This window comes from Tenrec ecaudatus, chromosome 2 (assembly GCF_050624435.1).
Source record: "Tenrec ecaudatus isolate mTenEca1 chromosome 2, mTenEca1.hap1, whole genome shotgun sequence".
NCBI lineage: Eukaryota > Metazoa > Chordata > Mammalia > Afrosoricida > Tenrecidae > Tenrec > Tenrec ecaudatus.
In genome coordinates this window covers 289,603,402-289,615,754 of record NC_134531.1, presented here as the reverse complement: position 1 = coordinate 289,615,754, position 12,353 = coordinate 289,603,402, and the positions used below count along the sequence as shown (strand labels likewise).

General features: G+C 41.4%; 1 protein-coding gene across 1 annotated transcript; it reads left to right on the top strand.

The window, feature by feature from the left end:
• Positions 1–4,538: 4,538 nt before the first annotated feature.
• Positions 4,539–7,768, top strand: LOC142440646 (OX-2 membrane glycoprotein-like). The gene is made up of 3 exons (XM_075542953.1): positions 4,539–4,578; positions 6,460–6,798; positions 7,461–7,768. Exons 1-3 carry the CDS (start codon positions 4,539–4,541, stop codon positions 7,766–7,768), a joined length of 687 nt encoding a protein of 228 aa, XP_075399068.1.
• The last annotated feature ends 4,585 nt before the right edge of the window (positions 7,769–12,353 follow it).

Sequence of the window (12,353 nt, the reverse complement as noted above, 5' to 3'; positions counted from 1 at the left end):
CCATGTCAATGCCAATCTTATTGGATTTAAATGAGTTTAGTGCTTTGTAGAAAAGTCAGCTTGAATTTCTACTCCAGTGTTTTGAGGAAAGTTTTGTTATGATTAAAATGTCAAGAAATTTTGTTTTGGAACTTAGCATCCATTCTTGGACAGTAGTCTTTTCAGTGAACCTTACTAAATATTTATAAATTAGTTTCATGATGATCTCTGCATAGACAGAAAGGGTAGGAATGGAGGTAGTAAGATACCAAAATAAGTATTAATTAAAAAAATTTTTTAATCCAGCAGGTAAATTCTCAGAGCTGTGTATCAACATATTAGGACTCCGACTAAGGGAGAGACACAGAATCCAACCAGAAGACCGCAAGTGTTTAACTGTTATTGCCAATCCTACTTTTGTGATTAACGGTGGGAAATTCGACTTCCTCATTGGGAAAAGAAAGACATTCTCTAATGTTAGCCAATATTTTGCCTTCAAATTCCATGGAATCTTCACTCCACTTTGTGCTTCAGCTCCTCATGCTCTCCGTCTGGATACAAGGATCAGGTAAATCCATTTCTTTATTTTCCTTTCAGGTGCATTAAGCAAAATTTGGGAACATGTGGAAAGTAGATCTCTGACTCTTATCTGCTTTGTCTTCAGACTTTGATACAGTGATTGTAATTGTAACAATGGCGTGTGTCATAGAAATGATTGTGAGCGAGGTTCAGTTGCATTCTGTTGTGCATAACGCCCTTAGGAGAAGAAATTGAGTACCTACAGCTGCACGTTTTCTTGTCTCTTTTGAAAAATCATTTTATCCAGGGTTCATTCAGCTCTTATCACAACCCATCCATCTACCCATCCATTGTGTCAAGGACTTTTGTACATATGTTTTCATCATCATTTTCAAAACATTTTCTTTCTACTTGATATCATCTAATTTCCCAAAGCCCCCACTCTCCTGCCCTCCTTCATGAACCCTTGATTATATATATATATATCTTTTTAATGTCTTACACCAACCACTGTCTTCCTTCATCCACTTTTCCGTAGTCCATCCTACTGGGAGGAGGTCATATGTGGATCATTGCGTCAGGTCCCCCTTTCTCCGCCCACCTTCCCCTTCTCCTCCTGATATCACTACCCTCATTATTGGTCCTAAGGGGTTTATCTATTTTGTATTCCCTGTGTTGCAAGCTCTCATCTGTGCCAGTGTACATGCTCTGAGCTAGCCGAATTTGTAAAGTAGAATTGAGGTCATGATACTGGCAGGGAGACAATATTAAAGACCTAGAGGAATGTTGTATGCTTTGTCGGTGCTGTACTGCATCCTAACTGGCTCATCTGTTCCTTGTGACTCTTCTGTGAGGGCATATCCCTTTGTCTACAGATGGGCTTTGGGTCTCCACTCTGCCCTCCTCCTCATTCACACAGATACGATTTTTTTGTTTTGGGTCTTTGATACCAGATACCTCATCCCATCAACGCCTCATGATCACACAGGCTGTTGTGGTTCTTCCATGTAGACTTTGTTCTCAGCTAGTTGGCTGCTTGATTATCTTCAAACTTTGAAGACCCCAGACACTGTATCATTTGATCGCTGGGCACCATCAGTTTTCTTCACCACATTAGCTCATGCACCCATTTATTCTTCGGCGATCGTGTCGGGGAAGGTGAGCATCACAGAATGCTGGGTTATTAGAACAAAGTGTCCTTGCAACAAGACAGTACTTGAGTTGAAGCCCAATGATCATCTGCTGCTTTAATACTTAACAAACAAATATATGTACATAGATCTATTTCCCCATGGTTGTATAGAAATATATTTACATATGTTCATGCCTGTATTTAGACCGCCATAAATGTCTTTTACCTCCTAGTTCTTTCCTCTATTTCCTTTTAGTTTCCTCTTATCCCACTATCATATTCAGCCTTCATTTGGGTTTCGGTAATTCCTCTGGGTAATTCCTCTGGCTTCACCAGGCCTCCTACATCCTCCTCGCTATCGATTTTAGAACACATGTGTTCCCTTGTCCCTGGGTTTGTTGGCACACCAGTCCTTTCCCCCACCAACCCTTCTCTCCCATGTGCCCCGAAACCATTGGCCCCATTGTGTTCTCCTCTGGATTGTTTATCCCTCCTCTCTTAAGCACAAAAACAAGACAAAGCAAAACAAAACAACAAAAGAAAAGAAAAACAAATAGCAACAACAACAAAACCACCACGAATAACAAAAAAAGCCAATAAATAGTTGGAGGTCTGTGTGTTGGCCTTATGAGTATTTTCTGATAGAGTCTGATGGGGTGCTACGCCCTGGCCCCATACTCTATTTTGGTATTCCTCGGGGACTTCATTGCTCTGCTCCCCTTGCTGCTCTGTTGCACGTCTTCAGTGTTTTTGCTTCCTTGTGGTGGGGTCAGATCGGGCGCAATCGCCTCACTGTGCCTCCAGTGTTGTCGCCCATAGTGCAATGGGTCAGAGTGAGGAAGGTTGTGTCTTGTGGTGGGGCTGATCTTACTGTCGTCTCTGTGCCTTGGCTGCTCCAAGCAGGAATATCATCCTTGTGGCTTTGTGGGCCAGGATATGTTCCACCCCCTCTTTCCCTCTTTGTTTGCTTCCTTGTGCTCTGATCATAAACACCCTCATCCCTGAGCTGTAGCTTCAGTGCTGTCCTCTGAAGTGCTTCTTCATGTTCGTGGGGTGTCCATGTAGTTGGGATTGGGGCCGGTCCTGCACACCTCCTTGTTGGTTCACTGTTTCATGCTGGTATGTTGCTTTCACATCTTAGCGCACTGGATTATAGTGTGGTTCCTCTCTCCCTCTCCTATGGAGATAGAAACAATATCCTCCCCTTGGGTGGGTTAGTACTCTGTTCCCCTGCCACCTATGTCATGTCTTGCCTTGCTTTCTCTCTCTCTTTTTCTTTCCCCGTCCTTTTTAGTTGGCTGCCATATGTAATCCTTGATTTGGTTTGAATTTTGCCATGGTACCAGGACCTCACCTCAGGAACATATGTACATAGTAACTTTCCTCTGTGCCCCTTTTGCATTTTTAAGCTTCCCTGAGAAGACTCAACGTGTACTTGCGCTTTTGTGCTTGACTTACTTTGCTTAGCATGTTTCCTCCAATTCTTCCCTCACAGCGATGTGCTTCATGCACTCATCACCACTTTTCAGGCATGTGTAGTACTCCATTGTATGTATGTACCACAGTTTTAAAAAATCATTTTATTTGGCAATCATACAATTGTTATCACAATCCAAACATCCATCCATTGTGTCAAACACATTTGTACATTTATTGCCATCATCATTCTCAAAACATTTGCTTTCTGCTTGAGCCCTTAATATCAGCTCCTCATTTTTCCCCTCCCTCCCCACTTCCTCCTGCCACACGAACCCTTCATAATTCATAAATTATTATGTTGTCATAACTTACACTATCCGACGTCTCCCTTCACCCACGTTGATGGAAATTTGGGATGTTTATACTCCTGATTGTGAACTGTGACGTGACGAACATTGGAGCACCGTTGTCTGACTATGGTTTGCTCCTTCCCTCTTCTGGGTATATGCCCAGTAGGGGAATTGCTGGATCTTATGGTAGCTCGACTTCCATCTGTTTTAGAGATCGCCCAATTGATTTCCATAGTGGTTGTACATACCTACAGGTTCACAAATACACGAGAGTTCCCTCACAGTGGACGAGAGTTCCCTCACAGCCCCTCCAACACTTGTTGCTTTCTGATTTTTTGAATCTTTGAGGGTATTAAGTGGTATCTCATGGTTGCTTTATTTTGCATTTCTCTTATGGCTAATGATCAGTAACATTGTCTCATATGTGTGTTGGCCATTCAAATTTCTGTTCTTGTGAAACATCTGTTCAGGTCCTTTGCCCACCTTCTCAGTGTGCAATTAGTTAGGTTTTTTTCCTTCTTGCAAGAAAGCAGAGTATTGTAGATTTAGTAACAAGGCCTTTGTCTGATGTGTCATTGCTAAAGATGTTTTCCCAGTCCATGGACTCTCTTATTACTCTCTTGGTGAATTTTTTTTATGTACACAGGTTATTTATCTTCAGTATATCCCACTTGTCAATTTGTGCCTCCTCTCTCTCTGTGTCCTTCCCTATATCCGGCAGCCTATGTATTCCCTGGGCCAAAACGCACAGGTTTGTCCCAATTCCCTCATTGATGCCCCTAACAGTTGGGGATTTTACGTTAAACTCTGTGATCCACCTTGAGTTTATCCTTGTGCATGGAGATTCATTTTTCTGTGGTGAGATAACCATTTATTCCAACACCAGTCATTGAAGAGGGCTTCTGCTTCCCATTTGACTTTTGGGGGCTCTTATCGAAAATCAGTTTTCTGCATGATGATGACTTTATTTCTGGGTTTTCGGTTCTTTTCCATTGGTCTGAATATCTGTCATTAATCTAATATCACCCTGTTTGACACCTGCGGCTCTATACCACGCGTGAGAGTCTGGCGGAGCAAGCCCTCCCACGGTGTCCTTCTTGAAGAGTTCTCTGCTAATTCTGGGCTTCTTCCCTCTCCACATGAAGGTGGTCATCACTTTTTCCAGCTCTTTGAAGAAAGGTGATGATGTTCGCATCAGGATACCATTAAACTTACATAGCGTCTTGGGCAGAACTGACATCTTTACTATATCGAGTCTTTCTGATACACGAGCATGGGATATTCTATTAGTAGAGGTCACTCTCGGTCAAGTACAAGTTTTCAATGGCACCTGTGTTTCTTCAGCAATTAAAGACTGAGTTCATTCTGAGATTTGTACAGATGTTACTTTGATCTCTAACTTTGCCTATACTTAGACATTTCTCAAGCCCACAAAATACTGAATGAATTAAATCAGACAGTGTAGAATTCTTTGGATTAGAATGGATCATCAGACTGCTCATTAATGTGCTCATAGGTTTTTAGTTACTTATAGAAATCATGATTGTGAGGAATGGAGTAGAATTACCAAGGAACAAGCTCTCACAAAATCATCCTATATGTTTTCCATCATTCCTGTGCAAACCCCTAAACATCGGGGGTAAAATAAAGGGGAACTCGGTCCTGATGTTTTGATAAATAAACTGAAGGGGTGTATTTGCTGGATTACAAGGGAAAATCCAAGCAGCCCTTGCCTGACCACCTTGTTAGGAGAGGGGCATCATGTGTTCCGCTGCACTCTGCAAAGACAGAAAGGGCATTTCTTCCCTTCTAGCGATGAGAGAAGTTTTGCAGGCTTATGGTTTCTGATTAGTGATGAAATAACAAGGGATCACTTCCTGTGGGCCACATTCTTTGAGGTTGCAAACATCTGTGGTGCATGAGCCAGAGAAAGAGAAAGTCACTGTGAGCTCAGGAGGGAAGCAAGAGAGAGAGACTCAATTACCAAGCTTCTTATCAGAAAAATTCCTGAACCCAAGGCATCAAATTACTGGTACATGGGGAATATTAAGTTAGACCATTCTCCCAACACACTGAACAGACAAATAATCCTAGATATGGTGGTCGGCCCTCAGCTCACCTCTGAAACTCCCCTCTTATATCAATTTCAAATCACTCTGGTTCTTCCAAGTTTTATAATTTTATTATGCCTTTAGAAAATGATTGTTATCATGCCTACTGTTTTAGCTGTTATCAGTGAAACCATTGATCTCCTGCAAGCTAGTCTATCTAAATATAACATTTTAAAATGTTTTTAAGTTGTGTTCATTTATGATTTTAAAAATACTTTTTTATGACTCAGGAAAGGGTTTGCATTTCAGTGTTCACTATGTTTCATATATTTTGACAATTTGAATGTACACATAAAATACTTATATATTCACACACATATGCATGCATGGACTTAATGGACTTATTTCAAATGTTAGTTTAAATTCTTATTAGGAGATAACCTGATTAGATTCCTTTCTTCCTTGCTTTTAGTTTCACCCAAGTATGAAACTGCAGTCTTCTTGTAGGGCACTGACTTGACATTTAAAAAGCCATCAGTCTTAATTCACTTTCTTTTTTTTTTAATTCACTTTCATAGGTAATAGGATGGCATCTATGTCCTTCAAGGAGAACCCACAGTTGTTGCTGGCTGCAATGTAGAAATTCCTTTGCCCTATATTGATCATTTTACCATTTTCAGTAACTCCTTTGTTTGTATTATTTAATCATATTCTTAATTATCAACTATTAAAATTACTTTTTTGAAAAAAATAATTGTCATATACTGATTGATTTTTATTCTGATTAACTCATTAAATAAATATTTCTTGATTAACTTGTATGCTAGAAATAGATTTAGAAACAAAGTATTCAGTGGCAATAAATATTGGGGAGCTATTTTATAGTGGGGAAGAAGAGAAATAAATGATAATCAAGACACACACACACACAGAGTGATATGATATAGGTAAGTCCGGAGTAGTGGGAGAATTCATTTCTCTTACTCAATATGAGCTGTTTCTTTTCCAGATTCATTTTATAAGATAAAGCACTATGATCATGAAATTGCTGAACTGGGGAAAAACGTGACCCTATTCTGCAACCTGACAACTCCTGAAGATGTTCTGCAAATTACTTGGCAAAAGATCCAAGATTCTTTGCCACAAAACATTGGCACTTACAGCAGGAAACATGGGGCAAAGATCCTTCCACCATACCTGGATCGACTGCACTGTGATGTCCTTGGGCCCAAGGCCTCCTTCCTCACTATCCGTGAAGTGACATTTGATGATGAAGCCTGCTACAAATGTCTGTTTAATATGTTTCCACATGGCAGCCACAGGGCACACAGCTGCCTTCACATCATAAGTATTTGTCTTTTCTGGAGGGCAGGATTTCCGGGAGAAAATGATGGAGATGCGGTCTTTCACTCATCGAGTCTAGAAAGAGACTGTGAGAGGGTAAAAGACTCAGAGTCAGATAGTGCGAATCCTTCATTGTACAGAAGACAAATGCACGCCAAAGGCGGCCTTGTGATTTGCTTATTGTAACAGCGAGGAACTGGCCAAGACTTGAGTTAGATCTTCTGTCCTTTCTAACTTCTTTCCACTGTACAATGTAACACTCAATCCTATGGGTTAAATTCATAGAGATTCCAGAACTTTTCATGCAGGGATGGACAAAGAGGGGGCAAAGTAAAAGGGAAAAAGTACTGAGAATACGCAATAGGTGAAGACTAAGAGAGAAGTTCTCGTGATGCCACAAATTCAAAGTACTGAGAGTTTAGATGGTGTAACTTTAAGATGAAATAAAAGTTGAGATACCAAATGTTCCTGCCAAACTGGAGGGTCTATTGATTGCAGACAAATTGGGAGGTTTTGGAAATGTAAAAAGAAGTATGTGAGGGGACATATTTCAATACTGTGGCCTCCTACAGAAAGTTTCCAGAAGCCACCATTAATACAATGGGAATCTGTCATGACACATTTTTACATTTAACTTCCTATGTCCATTTTGTTTTTGCCCCTCAGCTCTGTCTGAACTAAATATTGATCTCCAGTCCGATCCCAACTCTGAAGGTGTTCTCAGGGCTACCTGCTCAGTTATGGGGAAGCCTGCTCCACAAATATCTCTTTTCCCCTCGCAAGTCCTGGTGAATCCACCTGAGGAACACCGTGCTCTGAACCCAGAAGGCACTGTGACTGTCACTAAAGTGAGCAACATCTCTTTGGAGGCTGCTGCGTCTCTAGGAGTGCACCACCTGATTGTGCACGTGGACCATCCTTTATGGACCGAAGATAAGGTCGTTCCTCTGGCAGCGAAAGGTGAATGTAAGTAGAAGTGATCACGTAACAGGAAAAAGCATGGATCTCTCTTCCAATTCATTACTAGATGCGTTCCTATAGAAACATAAACCAAAGTGATTCATACACATGACCCAGGACCAACAGGAGGAGGATTTCTGAGACCTTCCCTATTCTCTGGAGCATGGTTTTTCTTTGATGGAAATTTCTCCTTTTTATGATGTCTGCTATCTTTCTACCACAATCATAGTGAACATTAAGCTCATTCCCACACAGCCTCCACTCTCCATTATTCATGGCATAGTTCCCAGTGAGGGAAGTGAAAGGGCACCTCTCAGTGTTACTCTTGTTCCTTTGAAAGGGATGTACCTTCCTCTTTGAAGGAAATGTACCTCCTCCCGAGCTGCCTGCAGATTTCCCCTCCATCTTTGTTCCTGTCACGTTGTATTGTCCTGGGTCAAAGCATCATGCATTTGTAGTAATTTTGCTTAGAGTTTCCTCAGTTGAGTCTCTTGAATCAAGGGGAACATCAATTTCTTTCATTACTTGTAGAGAGTTTTTGGCCAACCGCCTGTGCTAGTCAGGGTTTTCTAGAGAAACAAAAGCAGGGACACTCTTATGAGGGTATACACACACCCACCCTCAAAATAAAGACAAAGCAACCAGATGTTTTTCAAAGCTATGTATTTAACATTTTTACAAAACAATCTTATCACCTTCAAAGTACTCTCCATTACATTTAATGTATTTGTCAGAAGTGTGATTCCATACATGGAAACATCTTTCAAAGTCATCTGTTTGGATGGCTGACAGCACCTTTCTCATTTCTTCCTTGACCTCTTCTACGTCATCAGATTGCTGTCCTTCCATGTCCCTCTGCTTTTGCAGAAGCAAAAAGGAGTCTCACAGAGAAAGGTCAGGGGACTAATGTGCGTGGGGCTAAAAGCATGCTGTTTTTTTGCCTAAAACTGGCACACCGAGCTGGCTGCATGTCATTGTCATCGTGGAAAAACCATCTGACACAAATCAGGTGTTGTTTGTCCCACTCTTTTTAAGCAATCTTTTCAGAGCCTCTAAATTGAAAGTTTGATTGATAGTCCTGCTTGGTGAAACAAACTTTAAAAAGCACTATCACCCTCACATAAAAACAAACAAACAGACAAATGAGCTTCATCTTGATCTTTGATTTCATTTGACAAGCTTTTGTGGGGGGGCAATGTGAAGATGGCATCTTCCACTGCCTTGCGGGATGTAAGCACAGCACCATGTATCGTCACCAGTAATGACCTTGGGGAAAAGGTCCGGTTGCTTAGGAACTATTCTTCCAAAGCACGGCATGTGTGCACGCAATGCTCCCTTTCCTGGTCAGTCAGAACAAGAGGCACAGATTTTGCAGCGACTCTTCTCATGTCCAAATCTTCCATTGAAATTCGCTGATCTGAGATCCCAGATAGTCCAGATAACGTCCCCATCCCTTCAGTAGTCCATCGTTGGTCCTTGAGCACAAGTGCACACATTTTGTGGACATTTTTGTCCATTCAGGTATTCGATGGCCGTCCAGAATGTGGGTTGGCATTAATCTACAATTTACCTTTTTTGAAATAAGGAAACCACATGTACACTTGAGTTTTCCGTAGTGCTGTCCTTGTAAGCTGTGTTCAACATCACAACGGTTTCTGCAGCATTTTCCCCAAGCAGGACACAAATTTCACAGTCGCACGCTGTTTTCTTATATCAGCCATCACCAAAAATGAGGTTCAAGCGAAACTAATTTTATGGGGGAAAAAGTCACTGTGACTGGAGTTGTTTTGGGGTACCCCCTTGTATATGTATAATAAAGAGCTTTAATAAAGAAGTAATTTCATAGCAAGAAAGCATCCCAGCCCCGTCCAACATAATCCATGGGTCCAGTGCCAGCCAAAGCTCTCTACAGACTCACGTGACTGCAGCCTGATGACACAGAAAGGTGAAGAAATATGCATTAAAATCACAAGTCCGTGGACCCAAGGTTTATGGATCCAAGCTTGTGGAAACAGGGCAGGGCAGCTTAGGTGGCTCAAGTGGGGGCTACTCCTGCAGGCAGGCAGTGGTGCATGAAGCAAGAAGAGGCAGGGTCACTGAGAGAGGGAAGTTCTTAGTTTCTCCTTTATAAGAAAGTCACATTTCCAAAGATGCATCATCAGGCTGGATTTCACCATACACTTTTATAGATATTCAAGTTGATATAAAATTAATTGTCACCCACGCTTTAAGTAGACTTTGTGGGATACCAATCTGCTGTGCAAAGTTCTGATTTCCGTGTGGAAATGCATGCGTTGGGGTGTCACACTGAGTGACTGACTCCCCCAACCTTCCGTTCTCAGGGGCCTGGATGTCCCAACTTCTGCATTGATCTCCACAGGTGCATTATGTCTATTGACGAGGCACCAGCTTCTTTCATCTCTTAGACCACTTGACACGCTCTCTCTAAATTTCATCATCAAACATGTCAGTTGATGTTGAGATATACATGTTAGCAATTTTTTTTTCAATTGAGAAATGAGTCTCCTTTGCATAGCTGTGTAAGCAATATTAGGGCTATAAATCCCTGGTGGTTTTGAACTATGGTAGAGATATTTTTGGTTTTATTGATCATAGCTCCAGAGACGTCTTCACAGTTTCATGAGAAATTCTCCACATTGAACACCTCTCACCTATTTTGAGTGACCTATTTTGCATGTTGCTGAGAAACTAAAAACTGGTCCTTCATAATGTCTGGGTATGAACAAAATGTCACAAGGTTCTACAAAAAATGCATGTAATTTCCTAAGAGTTCCTGGAATGAGAAACCATTCACAAGGATGTTTCTCCTTCAATGGTCATAGAGAATTCCAAGTAACAAATTGACAAAGCCCAAGAGATTACTAAGAGCAGATGAATGACAGCTCTCTAACAATCTGGAAAAAACAAGAAGCAACAAAATAAAGGAAGTCCTGATGTGAAAAGCAGACCTAAGAATACAGCATGCATGTAGGTTGTGCTGCTTGATGTAATACAAATTTCTAAAGTCCTGTCCACAAAGTATACAGATTTATGAGTTATTATTTTTCTGTATTGTGGTGAAAGCATACACAATGAAATATATGCCAACACAACTTCCACGCTCACAACTCACTGACATGGCTTCTATATTTCATGTGTGGCCATAATCTCTAATTCCATTCTAACATCCAAGCAAATCGAGCACCCCTGAAACATAAACTTTCTTTTATGTTCCCTCATGATGTATTTTTTAACTTACTTGAGATCATATGAAAACTGTCCATGTTAGTCTGGTTAGCATAAAGAAACAAATCCATAGACTTTCATATGTGTATAGGAAGGAGCTTTATATACCAGACCAGTTGAATATTGAGAAAACATCCCAACCCAATCCAGATCAAGCCCAGAAGTCCAATATTAGCCCATATCTCTGATAGCAATCTGTAAAGTCCTCTTCAGACTCACGAAACATATGCAATGGCGCCGAATGCAGGAAGATCACAGGCCAGAGAGTGGGAAGTCTGTACATCCAGTGGCGTTGGAAGCATCTCAGCGCCGGCAGGGCTCTCCCCGTGTCTTCTCCAGCTCCAGAGGTTTGCCTCCATCAGCATCTGTCCATGAGTCTTCTCCACAGGCATGTCTCCCAGAGAGTGAGCAGAGAGAGAGAATGTGTGTGTCTCCCACCTCCAAGAAAGAAATACAGGAGTTCCCAGAATCCTCAGATGAAGGCCATGCCCACACAGAGGCCTCATTGGCAATATCCTTATTGATAGGCTAGACTCCACTCCTATACTCTTCATCCTCAAAATGACACCGGATGATGGAACTACAACACTGTTTTTGTAACTTTGCTCACTGGCTCTTAGGGTAATTCTATGACAGATCTCCCAAACTCCTTTCCCCAGGTTTGCACCATTTTATGTTCCCATCAGAAATGGTGAAGTTTCCGCTGTCTGCAACTTGAACTTCACTTTGCTGTTTTCCTTCTTATTTTTGAATGTTTTTCAGATGGCAGTATTCTAATAGTTATCATAGGGCGATGTGATAACTCACTTGGTCTCATTTCCAGAACTTTTTTCATAAATCTTTTTGCTGGGGCCTTGTAAAATGCTTATTACAATCCATAATACATCTATTGTGTCAAGCACATTTTCACATTTGATGCCATCTTCATTCTCAAAACATCTGCTTTCCACTTGAGCCCCTGGCATCAGCTCCTCATTTTTCCCCTTCCCTCCCCTCTCCCCACTCATTCATGAACCCTGATAATTTATAAATTATTTTGTCATATATAACACTGTCCAATGTCTCCCTTCACCCACTTTTCTGTTGACCAACCTCCAGAGAGGAGGTTGTATGTAGACCCTTGTAATTGTTTCCTTCTTTTACCCCACTTTTCCACTATCCTCCCAGTATCACCCCTCTCACCACTGGCCCTAAGGGGTTCATCGATCCTGTATTCCCTGTGTTTCCAGTTCCCAACTATACATATCATCTGGACATCCTCCGGTCCAGCTGGATTTGTAAGGAAGAACTGAGATCATGATAGTTGGGGGAAGGAAGCATTTAAGAATTAGAGGAAAGTTGTATGTTTCATCG

Bases quoted from the DNA above. Each gene is read 5' to 3' on its own strand.
- LOC142440646 (XM_075542953.1), top strand. From the start codon at position 4,539: ATGAAGGTGGTCATCACTTTTTCCAGCTCTTTGAAGAAAG. The intron at 4,579-6,459 runs GTGATGATGTTC...TTTCTTTTCCAG, and splicing joins TTCCAGCTCTTTGAAGAAAG to ATTCATTTTATAAGATAAAG. The intron at 6,799-7,460 runs GTATTTGTCTTT...TTTGCCCCTCAG, and splicing joins CAGCTGCCTTCACATCATAA to CTCTGTCTGAACTAAATATT.